General features: G+C 39.3%; 1 protein-coding gene across 26 annotated transcripts in view; it reads left to right on the top strand.

The window, feature by feature from the left end:
• The window catches only part of AFDN (afadin, adherens junction formation factor), a 133,168-nt gene extending 113,956 nt beyond the window's left edge, over positions 1-19,212 (top strand). For 8 of the 26 annotated variants that reach the window (XM_069800834.1, XM_069800830.1, XM_069800833.1 and 5 more), the window contains 6 exons: positions 1,132-2,154; positions 4,022-4,057; positions 8,768-8,902; positions 11,124-11,640; positions 15,792-15,876; positions 17,024-19,212. In XM_069800834.1, the coding sequence (XP_069656935.1) occupies positions 1,132-2,154; positions 4,022-4,057; positions 8,768-8,902; positions 11,124-11,640; positions 15,792-15,876; positions 17,024-17,168 (1,941 nt within the window). In that variant the 3' untranslated portion in view covers positions 17,169-19,212. Of the gene's footprint in view, positions 1-1,131; positions 2,155-4,021; positions 4,058-8,767; positions 8,903-11,123; positions 11,641-15,791; positions 15,877-17,023 lie in introns of those variants that run through there. The other 18 variants (XM_069800848.1, XM_069800844.1, XM_069800843.1 and 15 more) reach the window with 10 other exon arrangements.
• Positions 19,213-19,789: the final 577 nt, after the last annotated feature.

The following is a 19,789-nucleotide window of genomic DNA, read 5'->3' as shown; positions in this document are numbered from 1 at the left end:
CCACAAAATCAACCCCCCAGAATATCCTTTTAATCTTTACAGTGAGAACTGGGCTTGTAAAAAAAGCTGCCGTAAGCTACTGACTGATGTGAAATGCCTGTTTTCTGTTCTGAAGGCCTTAGCCAACTGTGTGGCTAGGTGCATCTTTACAGCAAATCTAACACAAATAGCTGTGTGTTCAGCTCTGCTGGACTAATAGAGCGTAAAAAATACACTTGTTCATCTCAAAGAAGGCATTCTTCAGAGGTCACGGTTAAGGTCGTTGATGGAGGAAAAAGAAAAGGAGTTTGCGTTGTTAGTCTTCTCTCAGTTGTTGATAATTGGTACATTATGTGTTCAGTGCTTAGTAGTTCCTAACATTCAAAGTATGAATATTTGCTTCAAGAAAATCATTAACAGATTTGATAAGCCTAATTTATGGTCCAGTATTCCTTTTCAGGAGGTTGTACATTGCAGCGAGACCCTGAGCTTGTATAAAAAAAGACTCGGTGTTTGACACGCTAAAAAAGCGCCAAAAGCGCAGACCTATACACCCGTGCCCCAAGAGCAGGCAGAATTAGACCCGGCCGCCCCGGTTCCGTACCCATGAACGGTGCCGCAGCAGTGAGAGCTTCCTGGGGGTCGTCTCGCCTCTCACGGGAGGAGGGTGGGCAGTGGCTCCCTTCTCTCTTCCTCAGCAGCCTTTCTGTTTGCCTTCCCAGTAAGGAAAAACGTTCAGTCGAGCCAGCTGCAGGCTGAATGGCAGAGCTGGTACAGTACGCCTGAGCTGTGGTCCCAAGCTGCCAGAACTCTTGTGCTCGCCTGTGGGGGAGGGAGTGTCAGGGATACTCCTGAGAACTTGGGCTAGCTGGGGAGGTTTTCAGCTTAAGCTCCGTTTTGCATTCATCCTTCCTCCCAGTCCAGATTTCCAGGCATTTCGGAGTGTGCAAAGTCCTCCATGGCTTGAATGAGCTAGAAGGACAGAGAAGAATATTTTATTGTTGGTTTTGGGAAACTTACTAGACATGGAAATGCTGAAATTCACTAAAAGTAATTAACTTCAGTAATAAGAATGCAGTTTGTGAGCCATTTTCAAATATGTTTTAATATAGATGGACTATGAAATACATGCCTTGTTTAATTTTTTTCCAGCGTGTGGCTCGTTCCCAGGAAGAGCTCCGAGATAAAGCTTTCCAGCCAGAGAGGAATCGTTTGGAAGTCGTTATACGGAAGGATGTAGAGTACATTGATCGGAAGTCAGACAGCGATCAGTGGATGAATTCATCTGTGGATTCTAGCACATCTAGCCAAGAACACCTGAACCATTCATCCAAACCAGTCTCGCCTGGTTCTTGTTTAACTAAAAGTGGACCTGGCCGTTGGAAAACTCCAGCTACTAGCCAACCAACTCCCGTGGCCATTTCCCAGCCCATCAGAACAGATCTTCCCCCTCCGCCACCACCTCCTCCAGTGCATTATGCAGCTGAATTTGATGAACTACAAATGGATTTGCCTCTGCCTCCCCCTCCTCCTCCAAACCAGATAGGGGCACAAGCATCTTCCCAGGCAGCCGCTGCTGAGCGTAAAAAAAGAGAAGAGCATCAGAGGTGGTATGAAAAGGAAAAGGCACGTTTGGAAGAAGAACGAGAAAGGAAACGTCGTGAGCAGGAGAGAAAACTTGGCCAAATGCGTTCTCAGCCACTAATTCCTGCTCAGCCTGTGGTTCCCCCTGTTTCCCTTCAACAAGTGAAATCAGAAAAGCCTTCAACTTTGCAGAGGTCTCAAGAAACAGTCATTCGAGAGTTGCAGCCCCAACAGCAGCCTCGGACTATTGAGCGGAGAGATCTGCAGTACATTACTATCAGCAAGGAAGAACTGTCCTCTAGTGATAGCCTCTCTCCAGATCCCTGGAAACGGGATGCTAAGGAGAAACTGGAGAAGCAGCAACAGATGCACATTGTGGACATGCTGAGTAAAGAGATTCAGGAACTTCAGAACAAGCCTGATCGTACAGCAGAAGAAAATGACCGCCTCCGCAAACTCATGCTTGAGTGGCAGTTCCAAAAGCGACTTCAAGAATCAAAGCAAAAGGATGAAGATGATGATGAAGAGGAGGATGATGATGTGGATACTATGCTCATCATGCAGCGACTGGAGGCAGAAAGAAGAGCAAGGGTAAAAGGGAATAATCCTTTCTAGACAAAAGTATTGTAAATACGTATCTTGGTGGGTTCTCTGGCTTTGTCCGAGTATTTTTGATGTTCTTATAGGGTAAAGGAGGATGAAGCTTTCTTCAATATCTTGAATTTTAAAATTGCGAACTTACAGTGGCTTCACCAGTTAAGTGATATATTATGAAAGTATTATAGAATCCAAGTTGGCAGTCAAATTTACTTTTCTGGTTGTGGGGAAAGAAAGTTCCTTTGGATAAAGGGATTTTGCAATGTACCTGGAGTAGAATTAGAAGGTTAAATATGGTAAGAGTTTACTTGAAGGTAAGAAAAACATTTGTAACTGTGAAAGTGTCTAGGAGAATTGGGAACAAAAATAGTATGAATTTTTTTTCCTCTCCCCCGCCCCTCAACTATATTTACCTCTGAGAGTTCTTCTTTATAGTCTTGGACCTGAACACAGACACTGAATGCATGCTGGTTCCAGGGAACAGTGAACTGAACTGAGATTCCACCTTGCTGGTCTGCTCCAAGTAAAGGCTGGGGTCTTAAGGCAGCTGCTGCCTCTACCTTTACCACCACCTCAGTGGTGACCCCAAGAGTGCTGGGGGAGGCATTAGGTTGAGCCATGTGCTTTTGCGTGTTGTAACAACTAATGCACCCTGTCTCGGGCTCCAGCTCATACGTACCTGGATTTTGCGTGGTGTCCAGTTTAATTGGTATCTGACAAGGTTTGCTTACCTTAGCTTCAGTAATGTGAAAGCTCATAATGTATGTAATAAGATAATACAACTGAATAGTATGATAAAGGTGTGGGTTTTTTACTCTGTTGGTGGCTGTTGTCTCTCAGAATCTGTTAAATCTATTGTTACTGAGAAACAATTTCTGTAGGAAAATATTTTTTCTTTCCTGGATAATAGCATGGATACCAAAGTTACATACCAATACCTATGCTTTGACAGGCTTAAAAACTAGCTCTGTAATACGCTGAGTGTCTTCTGTTTATCTTGAAAAGATGACTTAATTCTGTGATAAGCAATTTTTAATTCTTGAGAAACGCTTGAACATGCTTATTTTGACATTCAGAAATAGCTATCTGCTTGAGTAGTATTTGAATTCAGGGTTGTTTTGGCAGCTTGATTTCCTAAACTTACTCTTTTCATATTTGCTGCAGTCTGCATTGCTTTCCTTTTTTCTTGTGGCTAACTTTATTACTGTGTAAAACAATAGATACCTCAAACTTGGAAACTGAAGAAAGGAAAAGCTAAATATATCTTTGGCAAACAGGTTGCATTAAAGCCCAGCATTGCTGACGTGTAATTTGTAGCACACAGGCAGTTACCTATGGGAATAAAAAAAAAAATCCATGTAAAACTGCCATTTTAAAAACCAGCATATTTAAAATTTTACTGTAGCAAGGCTAAAAAGGCCATGTGTCGTTAATAGAAAGCCAGTTGTATTGCATAACATTCTATCAGTCTTCTCTGCAAGTGCTGGATTTAAAATACTATTTGTGCATAAGGTTCCAAAATGCTGGAAGAACATTTTGAAACTAAAAAATAACAGTTGTCTTGAACGGAAGTCATGTTTGCATTTCGGTTACATTTCACTGTCTGTACTACTAGAGATGCAATAAGTAGCATCTCTGGAGAACTACTGAGGTTTTGAATGAGTCAAACCAATACTGATAAAAATTTCAGATATTTGGTTGTTTTCACTTCTGTACTTGAGGATTATGTCAAATCAGTTCCTCGTTCTAAAGCAGCTGACTTAACAAATAAAAGAAGATGCTTTTGAAATGGCACAAGTCTAACCTATCTTTATTTTCACTGTGCATCTTTCTTTTTTCCCCCCTTTCTTACTACCTGCAGCAGACTGCTGTGCCAGCAATCTCTGTTCTAGATTTGGTATGTTTGTTTCTTTCTCTTCAATATCTCTTTCCCATTTCAATTCCTGATATTATTGATAACCACCCTATGTGCTTTGCATGATGATTTGGCATCTTTGGGTGTTCAAAAATCATTGTGATACAATAAGCAGTAAGTTAACTGTAAGCATGCATTTGAATGTTTCCAGATGTGGTGACTCCTTTCCCTGTGTTTCCTTCCTTTTAGATGTTGTGTTCTGCTTGCAGGCTTGATTTGTTTGTTGTAGCAGTGGTCTAATATAAAACTGTGTATTGGATGTTTTGTGCAGTCATGTTTATAAAATCTCACTAATAACTTTGAATGAACAGGCTGTGAGGTAAGATTTCCTCCCTTCCCTTCCCCACCCCTGCAGGTTTTAGAAGAGCTCTAGCAACACCATTCCTTTCCAGTTTGAAGTGAAATTGTCCTGAGAGCCTAATAATACAGCATACTGTTTCAGCACATGCTGAAACCCTGTTGTTTACAGGTGTTGCAATTTTCTCATTAAAGTAAAAATGAATTGTAAACTCAGAAATTACTTCTGAATTAGTATTTCCAAGTAGGTCACATAAACATGCAATTATTAAGTTACCATATAAATTCAGTTTCAATTGGTTAATACCATTCTCTTGCATCTAAAACATGACAGGCTTTTGAATTGGAGCAGTAATTGCTATGACTCCAGCTAATTCTGTATTTTATTGCTCTCATTGCAAATGGGTACATGGAAAAGAGTTCTGTAGTCTTCTAGAGAAGAAATACATCTCCTTCAAAGTGTATTTCTAGATAATTACTATACCAATTTGACAGAAGGGTAATACTTGCAAGTCCTGTTAGTATAATTAATCTGTGCTGCTGGAAAAAACTGTAAACATGTCAGTTCAAAACATGGATTTGGATATTCAGCACTGCTTTATTTAAAAAAAACACAAAACACCTTTTAAAATGCATACTTCAGATAACTTAGTCTGTCTCAGGTGTTTGGTTTTGTATCTGTGCGGTACAAGTGTTAAGCAGCTGGCAGCAGTGAAACAGGTGAAGCATGTCAGCTTTCTGAATTAATGGACAAGCCAGGAGTCATGGGTTTTTCAGACTTAATATTTATCAATATTTTTTCTTATTACTACTCCTGTATTTTTTTGCTTAAGCCTTGTTCCCCAGACCTCTGACTTGATAAGGTTCTTTGCTAAGCAGGCTGTAAACTTCAGGATCTTTCTGCAACAGGAGGTTGTGAAGGCAGACAGTATCATCAGCTTTAAAAATGGATTAGACAAATTCATAGCCATCATGCCTGTAAACAGCTATGCAAAGGATTACACAAGGCTGTACCAGCTGACATCTCTAGTACCGTGCTGGGGAAATGCTAGAAGAAATGGCCAGGCTCCTGTGCAGCTGCTCTTGCTGTGGTCGGAGGCAGAATACTGTGCTAGATGGAACCATGGCCTGAATCAGTCAAGGATTTATTATCCTCATAAGTTTAGCTTTAAAAAAAAAAAGCAAACGAATTCTGAAATAGATGATGTTGAATGCTGTACCCAGCAAATACCTCTTTTTCCTAATTTCATCATTTTCATACTGTTCATGTGACTTTCTGGGCAGAGGCGCATCTATGCTATGCCACTTCAAGTACCCAAATGATTACTGCTTTAGAGGAAAAAAATACAATTTCAAATGCTCAGTGCTTTTTATGTATGTCTAACTTGAGCATTGGTGATAGCTGTTTTGCTAATTACAAGGCTGGTGAAGGGTGATGAATAGTTAATGCACAAATTGTCAACTTGGCTAGTGTTTGTCTTTTTAAATTCCCTGGGCCACTAACAGATCTGACCCAGCTTTAGCTGTCATAAATAAATAGGTATAAATTTAAAGTTCGTCTGGAACGTCTTTTAAAGCGTTCTAAGCAGTGCTTGGAGAAATGAATTTTGTCTGGAACCTGAGACTTCCTGGATGCCTGCCAGTCCTGTGAATATCTTAACATTTCTGATACGAATCAGCCCATCGGCCCGACAGCTCAGAAGAAAGGTGGCCTTTTTTGCCCTCCGCAGTAGGGATAGTGCTGCAAGCGTGCGTTGGCGATGGGGACAGAGTTGTGCAGCGAAGCGAACTGTTGGCAGTTTGCAGTAGAGCTGAGACAAAGCAGGGGGAAAGAATTAGTGCTTTGTGCTTAGCTGCTTTGCTTGCTTACAGCTGGGAGAACGCTCTTCTCCGTCACTCTGGCTGTACGGATCAGTTGTTTCTACCTGTTACAATATAAACATGTACTGCTTTGGAGAAGCCATGGAAGTACAGTAAATCACATGAAAACGTGACTTTTTAACTAGAGAAAAACTAATTGGGACAGAGAAGTATCGAATTGAAATACTCAACCTGGGAATCTAATAGCCTTCTTACTAGAAATGAGACATGAAGCTAATTTTCCTTAGCGTCTTGAAAATTTGGGATGAAGTTTGAATTGGGTACTGCTGTACACGATTACAAACACAAATGCCTGCAAGCGCTCTGGCACGCCTCACCATCCCACCGCTCCCTGCCTTGGTCTGGGAATGCTCCAGAGTAGAAACCAGTTACAAATCAGAAAGAAATGAAATGCCACTCTCTTCAATAGTTGCTCTCTTCCCGCTTGTGCCTTACATATAATTTTTGGCCTTTTTACTAGGTGTTATATTTAGAATAGCCTCTGACCTGGATACCGTTGTCTTCACGATTATTATGGTTCAGATGTTGACAACAGTTCCCAGGTGGGCACCCTGCCCAGTTTTCACTTCTTTCTTTAATTAAGACCAGAAGAAAATAAACCAAACCAGTCCTACTTCCCCTTTAATTTAGTTTCAGATATTTTCTTGTTTAAGTGCATTTGAATAGGAATTTGCTACTAAGCAAAAAGGCATCCATGCTGTAACCTGGGATCAGTAACTGCCATGTTCAGAGTTTTTTCTCTGAATGCAGCTGGGACAGAGTAAAGGAGTTTTCCTGTATTTTTTCACTGTGCAGTTTTTGCGCCCTTTTTTTTTTTTTTTAAGAGGAAATTACTTCTTTTCTATAAACGCTTTTGAATTACTAGCTGTCTTTCCCTTTGACAGCAATATTATCTCCTTTGCTAAAATAATGTCTTTTTAATAACCAAGACAAGAAGAGATCTTAATTCCAGCAGGGAGTTCGTTAACTACTTTATTCCCTGCTCTACTGTATATACTGAGCTTGATGTCTATGTCATTTTCAGTTAGGAATTACAAAATTTTAGCCCTAAATAAGGGGAATTTCCTTGGAGGTAGCATCCTCTACTATATGTTTGCTGAATTATTGCCTAAATGAAATTAATTAATTTTGTTATTTAGCTTTCATGCTCCAAAATGGTAGTTTTTTAACACTTCAGCTGGGAGGTGTTTTCACTGCAAGTAGTCTATATAGCCGCTTGAAGATGTACAAGGCAAATGTTTTCAAAATTACCTGTTGTACAAGGTCATAAGATACCCATAACAGAAATACTATGTGAATAGTGGGGGAAATAATTACCAGAAAATCAGTAAAATAATTTTTAAAAGTTTGTTTTTAGAATTGATTGGAAAATTTATTAGAAAACCTAATCTGCTTTAAAGCGCATTTCTTGTTAATTAATTATGGGAGGAGATACCTACGTGAAGGTTGTCCTCACAAAGTCTATTAAAACTAATTTTATCCTACTATATCATTATTGCTTTGTGTCTTAGGGCCTTTCTCTGTAAATGAAACTGGATTGTAAAACAAATCCAGGTGTAGAGAAGTATCTGTGTTACGTGCAGCTTATAGCAAGATACAGTGATTTACTGATTTGTACCAATCGGTATAAAAGATCTTGGGGCAGGGGAGGGAATCACTTTAAATCATATGCTGCAGTAAGAAATAACACAGCATGAAGTCCAGTTAATTTCTACTTACGAATATTAATTGTGCCAGTGAATATTGCTGTCCATCAAGGGCTTCGATACCGTTAGCTCTAGCAAATCATGCTAAGTTTGTATTGTTGTTCAGTTTTCTGTGCAGTGTTTATCATAAGCATGTATAAAACAGTATTGTCTGTTGGACATCAGTTGTTCATATGAGCTGTTGAACCTCCGTAGTCAAAGACTTCTTTGCCTCACTCTCTGCTTTTTCCAAAACACATCTGTTGCAGATACAGTGGGAGATTTTATTTATCTCCCGAGACTATTTGCAGACTTGCTGAATGAGCCTGTTACTTTAAATGGATTGACCCTTTGACTAATGAGTCATGATTTTCAGGTGCTTAAGTACTAATCCAAAATGAAAAACCAATTGGCTGCTGGAACTATGGACTGTTGGTTCCAAGTATTTAATTTCACTTTACTGTACCTATGAGGCTGTGGTTGCTGAAGCTGTCTGGAACGTGAGTCACCTCAGTCTTCTGCTAGGGGTTCATATGTGACTGCTAAAAATGTCTCCCTGTGTGTGTTGTGCTTTTATGTATGTAGTTCTGTGCATCTCCCTTTTTTTTTTTTTTGTTTTTTTTTTTGTTCACCCCTCCCAAGGGATTTTAGGGAAACCAGTGTAACAAAGCGTACTTTTAACAGCTGGACATTATATTGATTTCTCTGTAGTATATAGCATTTTCTACCGAATGAGTTATTTTTAGATGCAAATACTCGGGTAACATGTTTTTTTTGACCCATCTTACCCACATGAGTGGCAAAAAAATTAAAGATGCGTCTCTGTTAGTTACAGGATGAAGAACGCAGACGGCAGCAACAGTTGGAAGAAATGCGCAAACGAGAAGCAGAAGACAGGGCCAGGCAGGAAGAAGAGCGCCGACAGCAAGAGGAGGAGCGGACCAGGAGAGAGGCTGAAGAAAAGGTTGTGGTCTTCGAGTGCTGCAGGGCTTCTTACAGGCGTCTCCTCTTTAGCCTGGCCACCAACAGCTCAGTGTTGGGTCAGCAGGGGTTAAACACACTAGCCCTCCTGATAAGGGTCATGGCCCAAGGCTTCAGTTTATCCAATATAAAACAAAAAGTAATTAAACAAAGAGCCCATTTGTGGTGGCCGGAGTTGACCGGTATTGCAGAAATAGTACTGTAGGCTTACCGGCTGCAGGTTTTTAGCAGTGGCAAGGGCTTGCCTTCAGAGCCTTTTCTGAAAGTTATGGCAGAAATCAATTGCCTCCTCGTTTCCTTCAGCCCCCAACATGACCTGCCTACCTTCTTTATTATAATGGCTGCTGAGTTAGTGGTGTTGGGTTTTTCTTTGTCTCGGAGACGGCACTGAAATATTTTTGCAGTAATTGTTTTATAGAGATAGAGAGAAATACGAAATGCAGTGGAGTGGAGATGAGTACTCCATATTGTCTTTTATATTTGTACTATGGGAAGAAAGGGAATTGGTTTCTAGAAAGGAAGCAAATAATTTCAGCAGATAAGTCACTGTGCAATCAGATTCTAAAAATTGAGGCTTCTAGGTTCTTTCCAAACATGATACATGAATTTGAGAAGCTTTATTGTTCAAAATTGGAAGACAAAGCACCTTCTTTGACTCAGTGTATTTGTTAAGACTCTCTTCTTCCTAGAGAAAGAACAGTTACTTTTGTTCAGATTGAAGACTTGCCTGTTAGTAACGCTGGCTTCAGAATGAAGACAGAGGGCTAGCTTTTAATGTTGAGAGAAATTTTATCTTGGAAGAATGAGCAAATATATTTAAAAAAATAAACAAAACACCTTAGATATATTTGCTTTGTTAATTTGTTTTGTTAGCTTGTTTCCAAACTTTGTTACATTTTTTCCATAAGCAGTATGGGTTGATGAGTAGAGGAAAGCTAAGCTGGGGGTGGTGATAGGTGGGAAGTGAGGAAGGTGTATCTGGACTGAGGAAAGTATTTAAAAATATACTGTAGGAAGTTAAAAAAAGCAACCAAAAAAACCAACCAAGGCTCTCTTAATTTCTGACGATGACGCAGCCAAATGACATTTGGATCACAGGCTTGAAAGGGTTTTCACTGACAGATCTTGGCTGAGACACTCACACATCTACCAACTCAGAACTCGGCACCATCTGACCGCTACAATGGTTTTAGAGTAGTACAAGGAGATGAGTTTCATGTCTTTGCTCTAGATGAACAAGATCAGATTGATTTATTATTTTGGGGGGGATAACTGACTCAACGGTGTCAAGCAGATAAGGTGGATTTTTTTTGAACATGTGGATTAAAACCAGAAATTATGGTTGTTCAAAATGTCATATATTCCCAGCAGAAATTATACTATGCTTAGACAAAAGAGTTTGTGTAACATATGGTTTCCAAATACACGTTTTCCTTTGTTATCAAACAAACTACTGAATAGACCCTTGTATTAATTTACAATGTGGCTTAGACAAGAGCTGAACAGAATTAAATGCTATTTAGTTTTAAAACAGTAAAAAAAGTCTTAAACTGGAAAAATACATAGAAGATATTTCATGGCCTTTTAAATGGTCAATAGCCTCATATAATATCATTAGCATAGTTTTTTTTAATATGTTTTTTTATAAATGTTTTTAAAAAACAGTTATTTCATGTCTGTTGTAGAAAAGTTCTTGATTTGTACGTGAAAGCAGTTTTGCTGGTATTTACACTAGAAGCTTTGTTCGGAGTCAATCTATTCCAAGGCTCTGTTGATTAATTTACATTGTATAAGCATGCAGCAAAATTACAAGGTGCCTTTTTTAAGGTGGTAGTTAACTCTAGTTATTTTTCCTCTCCCACAGATTCTCTACAGCTGTAGTAAATCTACCCCTTATTAACTGTAGTTACATTTTGAGTAATAAATGCTGGACTTGCCCTTAGTTCACACAGGTAGTTGCCTTAGTTACCACAGGCAGTGGTAAACCTGGAAATAACAGCAAAATGCTGTGTTACAGGGCAACTGCCATTTTTTTCATAGTAGTAAGTATAGTTTGTATGAGACCATATAGATGGCTCTGCTTATTGCCAGAAAAGGAGACAAAAAAAGATGTTTGTAGCTCAGTGATGGAAAACTTAAATCTCTCTTAGATTGAAACGTCTGTCTTTCTGACCACTGTGTTTCTGTTTCCTCTGGACTTGCAGAGGCGACAGGAAGAGGAGTATTACAGTCGCTTAGAGGCTGAAAGGCGCAGGCAGCACGATGAAGCAGAACGAAGATTACTGGAACCTGACGAGCCTGGTCTGTACAGACCTCCGCTTCCACGGGAATATGAACTCCCATCCCCAACCCCTTCATCTAACGCTCCTCCTCCCCCACCTCAGCGAAACACCTCTTACCTCAAAACACAGGTCCTCTCCCCTGACACGATTTATACTGCCAAGTTTGTTGCATACAATGATGATGATGAGGAGGAGGAGGATTCCAATCTAGCAGGTCAGGATAAGTACTCCAGCACAAGAAAATCTTATGGTGACTTTCCTCCTGCCACCCTTAAGCCACAGCAGCCCTCCCGCCAGCCTCGCCCAGTTTCAGATGGCCTCTTTCTTTCCAACTCATTCCAGTCATCTCCAGTCAATGCCAACAGTACTGCGGCCAAAAAAAGCCAGCCCCCGCCCCCACCAAACAAACACAGTTTCATCCATGCCAGCAGCTCTAAAGGTAGACGCCATGAAATCAATCATCTCTACAGAACTATCCTCATGTTTTCAACTCTGGTGCTGTAGATTGAATCACTGACTTTGTGATTTACTTTTTTCCCCCACTTATCACTTTTCACTATGGTGATCTAACTTAAATCCTGATATTAATATGAATCCTCCAATTTTTCATTGTTTTGATCTCTCAAATTTCCTTGTTCCTTACCCAAACTCTTCAAAAGCAGAAATTCCATCTTTCACACGATGAATCGGAAATTATTTTAACTGTTACTCAACCAATTCAAAGTACTGTTGGTTTTGGCTTTCACTCTGTATCTTTCAGTGATTTGTTATGTATGACTGACCCCTGGGTTCTCAGGGCAGCTGGAAGTGCACCTTTCTTGAACACAGGAAACTTTTTCTAATGGGTTCATGGACAGAGCTTATCTTCTGCTTTCGTTATTGGTACCAGGGTTCTCTCTTTTAATATGTGTGCAAATGGCTTTAAAAATGACCTTTGTAGACTTAGTTCTTACATATACAAGCACCAAGAGACATATAGGACATGCAGTTAGTTTCATGGATTAGGCACCATTCCTTTACTTCTGGTTCGTACAGTGCAGTTTTCTTGCAAAGAGAGACAAAAATCTAAATTTCATCTTCGTGCCTTTTGCCTTACTCCTTCCCTCCCCTTCTACGCCCCTGTCATTCTTTGTCTGCTCATCTTGTTTCTTTTATAACTCCAGGAGGGCAACCATAATGGAGTTTCATTTCAAGTAGAACTCTAGCTGCTAGTAACTTCAGCACTGTATTTTATCTGCAGAGTACTAGTTTAGCTATACTCATGAATTCAAAGCTAATTCAGTCCAAAGTTCCACGCTAAATTTTTTTAAGCTGCTGCCGTATAGGAAGAATCTTACATACTTTACTCTTTGAGTATGTGTCTGTGTAGATCTCACTCTAATAAATTTGCAGTTTATTAATAGAAGATTTTGTCTTTAAATAGCAGCATCTGCCAGCACTTCCCATACATTTGTTTTCTTCTCTATTCTTCTGAAGGGAATGGTGGCCATGACATTCCCATAGTTTGTTCTTTTTACTGGTACTGGAAGTCAACAAATGCCTGACAACCAACTCCAGCTGATCAGATCGTCCTTCTAAAATGCAAAGGGTAGCAAGGGAGAGTTTATGCTGGCTTCTAGCCAAATGGCTAACTTGTTTACTGGATTCCAGTCTCAATGACAAATGTGGAAGCCTACAATATGGTATATCCCTGATCACCTTTTTGGCCACGTAACAAATTATGAAAATCATGTGCTTTCTTTAATCAGAGGTGTGGTGTCCCCTGGTCATAGGGAGCACACGAGCCTCAGAAGAGGTTCCAGCTATCAGAAGCACTTCTAATCCAGCTGTAGTAGTGTATTAATCTGATTTAGGATATGTAGGAGGCCATACAGGTACATGATACTCAGAGCTTCCTGTCTGCATCCTTTTCAATTAAGGCTCAAGTCATCGTTTTCCAGCAAGGCATCCTTTCCTTTGCAGGGCAAATTAGCCTCTGCTGCAGTTGGACTGCTTCCTGTGCCGAAGAGAAGCTCTGCACAGCATTGGGTAGTTTTAATATTGGTGAAGGGACAGTAGTTTGGCTCAGTTGTAATTACTGTCCAACTGATAGAGTTGATGCTTAGCAGTTTCGCTGTTTGGGGTCAGTACAGCACCCAAGCTGCATAGAAAGTATCCACACTGATAGTCGTTTACAGGGGGGGGGCGGAAAACCCAAACCTGTTTATTTACCCTGGTGTTGCCTCTCAGATCTCGTGATGCAGTAGTCCCTATGGATCCTGCAAGCCCATCTATCACTCCTGTCTGGCTCTGTCATAGGTTCCAAATCCTAAATGAAAGTGAGGGAAGGTTTTAGCTTTTCAGTGTGTTGTCATTGGACTGGAGTGTAAGTAGACACGCTGTACCCTACCTGCTATATGCTACCATTACGGGGCAAATAATTCCATTGTGCCTACCTACCATGCATGTGAGCCCACTGATAAACCCACAACCAGTGAACCCGAATCACAGTTTTGTATCAGAAGGACTCTAGCTTTTGAGCACCTTATATCACACAGAATTAATGAGTTAAAATAAGATTCTAGAAAGGCAGGAAACATGGAAAAGATTCTCTTTAAACACTACGACTATCTGTGTTGTCAGCTTGCTCTTAGGAATGTTCTGAAACGGCAGGCTTCTGACATGAAATTTTTGTACTGTATGTACTGAATTCTTCTTATTTCAAAGGACTTGCTTTTTCTAGAAATTCTTACTTGAAACTGGCTATGACAGAGTATAAAATGTGCCTTCTGTCACAACATGTAGGCTTCCAAAGGCCCTTGCTTCCCTTCCATATTTGGCACTTGGAAGGCTGTACATGTGATGAACTAAGTAACTGTAGAACCTTCGGTCACTAGCTGGCACCACCACTCTTCCTGCCTCCCATCATCCACAACCCAGAATGCCATTTCCTATGTAATTGCACTTCCCACTCCTGCCTTCTGTTAATTTTAACGGAAAAATGAATCTCAGGAAAGCGAAACGTTCCGTGATATTTTTTGTGTGCGCGCGTTTGTTTTTCCCTGGAAAACAATGAGAAGGACTTCTACAAAGATTTCGTTAGGGTTTTGGTAACAATTAAAGAATATTGTAGTATGATGCTTCGCCTTTAATAACCTAATTCATAAACCATACAACTAATTCTGAATACTCTTATTTCATAATTTTTAAAATAGCCATGAGAACAGGTTAACTTCACCTGATTGCTCAAGCTTCTATGAAGACTGCCTGCGTAACGTACAAAGCCGTTTGCACAAAATGCAGAATTCACTGTGCAGTTTACCATCTCCCATCTCGCTGACTCTGTTGCATTACTGTCCTTTACAGCTCGTTTCTGTTCTGAATGTTAACTCTAGTAAACCACGCTTCTGCAAATTTTGCTCTCGTACCTTCTTCCACTGGGTCTCTTAAGACCATCGGGTCTGTCAACTAACCAAGAAAAAAGCCAACACCCAAATCAAAACTATTGTCCTAAAGCCAGGTGGAAGTGTGAACCACAGCACGTGGATCCAGACTTGTCAAAGTAGGGAAGGCAGTACTTACATGTATGTAAGACTCGTGTATTAAAGGAGAAAAACTTCCATATGCCTGGCATACCTAGTATGATTTGGCTTGCTACAAAATTTTGGTGGAAAAAATGTAGCCTACAACATGCTAGCTAAATTAGTTTCTGTGTTCCAGCCTCATAGGTCTCTTATTGACTATTTATGAGAAATTACATATACCAGTGGAAGAAGCAAACATTTCCTTTTGTACCAAAGAAGGTTCACAAGACATAACACATACAATATTGAGACCAGAACTGTCTGAAGACAAATCTGAGTATTGTGCTGATACTTATTATTACTTTTTCCGGATGGTTATTAAGAGAGTATGGTCTTAAATATAAATGAAATTATTCAACTTATTGATTGGAAAGGAAAGGTTTTGTCTTGTGGCCTTTAGAAAGAATTAATACAATGTGTAAAATCTGTGTGTTGTATCAACTTAAACTAAAGGTGCAGTGCTGCAAGATAACTTGCTTGAAATTTAAATTTAAGGGGGGGGGGAATGGGGGATTTTCTGAATGATACAGTTTACTTAATCAGACTAAACAGAGACAAAAATTCTGACTCTGCTGAATTGCAAAGATGGTATATACTAGTCTTAGCTTACTTCTAGCCTCATAAAGGGAGCAGCTGCAGCTAACTCGCTTCCTGTGGAGCTTGTTACAGGGTAATGAAGTGTGTTGCTCTTTCTGTCAATCGCCTTGAACAACTTGTAATGTTTGTCTTACAGTAAGCCATAATAAGATAAAGATCATGATTTGATTTGTGCTGCATAATCTAAACAAAATGTGTTCTGACTCAAAATTAGGAATAAAAAAATTATAGCTGTTTTGAGGGGGGGGGGTGTGGAATTTAGTACTACTGATTTTAAATATTCCGGATTTCAAATGACCCACTAAATTTATTTCTGACTCTAGTTTGAGATTATTTCTTGAAAGAAGCACTGCACCTTTTTGAAGAAATACAATATAAAACTTCTGTGTTGTAACTGCAGTCCTTCAACTTACTTTTTCTTTTGCATAAGGAATAAATTCATACACTGGATCTACAGGAGCAGCTGTTGGGGCCCATGAAGTTTATCGGGATCCAAGAGACAAAAGATCTAAAAGGTGACGGACAGGAGTCCATTAACTTTTATACACCTGACTTGGCTAACTTCTGCAATATGTACTGTTGTTGTTCTATCTCTGTGGGCTGTTCAAGAGCTCTGGAGTACCTTGGGTTACTATAAAATACAGCTAAGTTGTCCACAAGTCTTTAGGTGATCTGAAGTACTACTTCATAGCAGCAAATTTCAGTGCTACAACTGAGTAAACTGAATGATAATTGTAAATTAACAACTTCAGCTGGTTTAGGTGTATTTATAAATCTGAACAGTAGCTCTCAAGTGGGATTCTTACCAAATTTGTAATAAGCATTAGTAATACAGGCTATATCTTCTGTGTGAGTGGCAAGCTTTGCTGTGTAGCACACTGAAGATGTGACTGGGCTTGGCTAGGATGCTGTAGAAGCTGTTAGCCCAGCTGCTGCATTTTAAAATGTAGTTAATGTTTCAGTGGAGTGTGCAGAGCAGAGACCTCTTGGAGCTAAAAGGGAAACCTCTTCTGATCAAGAAATTGAAATATATACTAAAGCTTTATTGTATGAGGGTTAATCACATATGTAAAGTATTGTTACAGCTGCAACTAAGAATGATTTGAGATCTTCACTGCAGTGGTCAGAAACACATAATACAAAAGTTGGTTTTCTACAACAGTAAGAGATAAGTGCAAGAGCTTAGGCAACAATTGCACTCGGAAGCTTTGCCAGTAGATGAAATACAGAGGTGCTGCAGCTGCTAGAGCACACCTCAGTACTAGTAGCTTTGTTTACCAAGACATAAAAGCTTTGCATTCCAGTTTTTTTTCCTAGACGCGTGCCACCACAGAGAGGCTTGCTACTTTAGCCATAACAGCAATGCTGTGCTAAGATAGACAGAGCCTTAGTTTACACTTGCACTTCGCTTTGAAAGATGGCAAGCAGTTTCATTCATGGTTATGTGCCAGAGATGGTCATGAGCTATTAATTTGCCTAAGTGATAGCACAATGTCAGAATTAAAGGTATGCGTGGGGAGCAAAACCTTGCAGAACACTAAATGGAGAATCTTTTGCTGTATTCAAAAAAGCTGTCAGTTGATACATGTCGCTAAGAATTACTATATTTAAGGATATTGTAGCTAAGAATTATAACAAAGACTTTTTTTTTTCCATTTCCAGTCAAGATACAGATTTACCTGGAGCACCAGAAAACTTGACGTTCAGGGAACGCCAACGACTTTTTTCACAGGGTCAGGATGTATCCAATAAAGTAAAAGCTTCTAGGAAATTAATGGAACTGGAAAATGAGTTGAATACCAAGTAAGATTAAAGCACCTTATCAGATGTAACTGAAGATCTCTAAATTGAGGGATTGAGATGGGGGGCACACTACTAATGAACAGAAAATGAATGTTTTCTGAAAGGAGTGACTTTGATTCCTCTATATCTAAGACTGTTAATTAAGATTTAGAGATGTTGCAATAGCAAGAAAACTGATTACTTTGCCAGGAGCTTGTGGTTTATACAATGAAAGCACTGTAAAATTTTAAAGATATGAATCACGTGAAGGTAACTTTTTTTCCTTTCTGTTTTGGGGGTTAAGTTCTTGTGCACCAGACCAAGTAGCACTTGTCAAAGATAAGTTCTGTTTCCTGGTGTTTTACAGACACACTTTTGTTTTAGCTGCTGAGCAGAGAGAGTGAGAATAGCTTGAACTGCCTAAACTAAACTGTGCACTAGAAATTAGTATTTTAGGTTGTTTGATAAGAAGCCAATATCTGGGCCACCTTAAATAAGACTATAGCAAGTTTGACATACTGTAGGGTGTTCATAGAATGCTCAGCATATCAATACAGATCTTACCATTGCTTATTACTGGAGTAACACACGTTCTGTAGGTAGAACCTTGGAATAAAAACATTTCTAGTCCTACGTATTTGTTGGGTCTAAAATGGTTGCCTGAGAATTTATCTGTAGTTATGGAAAAGTCTGTATGTTGATGCATCCCCACTATATGTGCTTCAGACTTTCAAAAATGTGAAGATAAAACCTTTGGGTAGTTGTTTCATTAAAAAAATTACATAAGCAATAGATAGTAGGCTACGCTAGTGGCCCTTCATCAGCTAGGACCAAAATGTTCGTAATGTGTTAAAGGCGAGGAGTAATGATTCCAGTTCCAAGGTGGGCGGAAGAGATGCGTATGTTTTCTGAGAAAGGTAGATGAGAAGTTATTAGGCAATTAGGTGTGGAACAGTATCGATAAGTCTGCTATTATCAGTTCAGCAATATCTTTCCTTTTTTTCTGTGGAGAAGTGAACTGGCACATTAGAGAGAAAGACTGAAGTGTGAACCATCGAATACGATACTGCTGCTGGGAGTGTGAATGTTAGTGCGGTCGTTAACAGAGATGGTGTGCTGGCAGCGAACCGTCTCTGCTCACACTGAGGAAGCAGTGCTAGCGAGCTCTCCTTTAGTCTAGCTGGCTTTACCGACATCCTGTTAACTGTTGTACTGAAAATCTTTCTGGCAGTTCAAGCTATTTTTTCACACTGTAATAGCCTTATTTAATTTTAAATTGTTAATCTTTTTCCTCCCGCTATTTCTTCAGCTATGCGTATGTGGCTGATGATGTTGGGAATAAGGACCTCATCAGAATTTTTCTCATTGTGTGATGTTAAGACAATATATATTGTGATTCCAAACAAATTTTCTATTTGACAAAGCCCTTTATTGGCTTTAGATGATTTTTTTTTCCTGTATCATATTGTTCTCTTATAAATATATATTTAGGGAATTGTGCACACTTCCAAATACAAAGGGGTAGACTTTCACTGCCTTAGGAAAGAAATCACTTTTAATAAGAGTTGTATGATAAATAAATGCAAGTTAATGAAAATTGGAGTGTAAATATTTTTTACGTATTTCAGGTTTCTTATTTGAAAGTGTGCTTTTACCGTTTCACCTGTTAAATATGAAGTAGAAGATTAAACTGGTTCAAAGTGTTAATGAAGGATCTGCATGCTTGCTATGTCTGTTAATCAGGAAAAGCAAGCCTCTCCCAATTTATCTTGAGAACACTAGCAGCCTTACAGTGACAAATTTTTCTTAAGGAAAAAAAACTTATGCTGTGGCTGAATTACTGTTGCTGCTAGAATCTGAAAAAGGCTTAGCAAAAAAAAAATACCTATAACCTTCAGTGGAGTGGATTTGGCCGCTATTGGGCATTCGGGTCAAGTGTGAATATGTGTAAAAGTGCTTTTCATATTTGTCTGTGCATTATTATGAAAAACATCAAAACTGCTGTAGTTTCCCATTTCTACTGTATTTCACTTGCAACCTATTTTTAATAAAGTTTGTATTGTATTTAACTTTGCATTAAATGTTTTTTGTAGTTTGTTATTTAATTCTGCATTCATAAACCAAAGGGGGTCTTCGTATGTTTTGCCTTACCTGTCCTTTTAAAATATGCTTACAAGCAAAGTCAGAGGATCGCATAATGAATAGATGAAAACCTCAGATTAATTTTACATGGAGAATCAACAAAGGAGGCTGATTCTCATTGATCAGAGAGGAGCATTTCTTGACCTAATGTTCATATCTGTAGCAGTGACTTGAAAGAGGAGGTGATTTAACGAGCAACTTATGAAATAGTAAATTTTGGTGGAGTCCGTTACTTGGGCTAGTCTAGTCGTGTTGTGTGTGTATCCTCCTCAAGTGCAAGCTGTATTTCTAACAGTGAAGAGAGACCTGGAATGCAGCTTCTTTTGGAAAAGTAAATAGTTTTACAGCCTGTGTCTGCATTGTGATTGCTGTTGTTTAAGTCATTTGATCTCTTTATTTTGAACACAAGGACAGGATAACTTTTTGTCAAATCTCTGAAAAAAAAAAATCAGTTTGACTGACCTGGAAGTTTGGAGGGGTGGACTCAAATTCAGTGTGTAGTTT

Source organism: Haliaeetus albicilla, chromosome 13 (assembly GCF_947461875.1).
Source record: "Haliaeetus albicilla chromosome 13, bHalAlb1.1, whole genome shotgun sequence".
In the NCBI taxonomy this organism is placed as follows: Eukaryota; Metazoa; Chordata; class Aves; order Accipitriformes; family Accipitridae; genus Haliaeetus; species Haliaeetus albicilla.
Note: the sequence above shows the minus strand (reverse complement) of the source record. Positions and strands in the feature narration are given on the sequence as shown.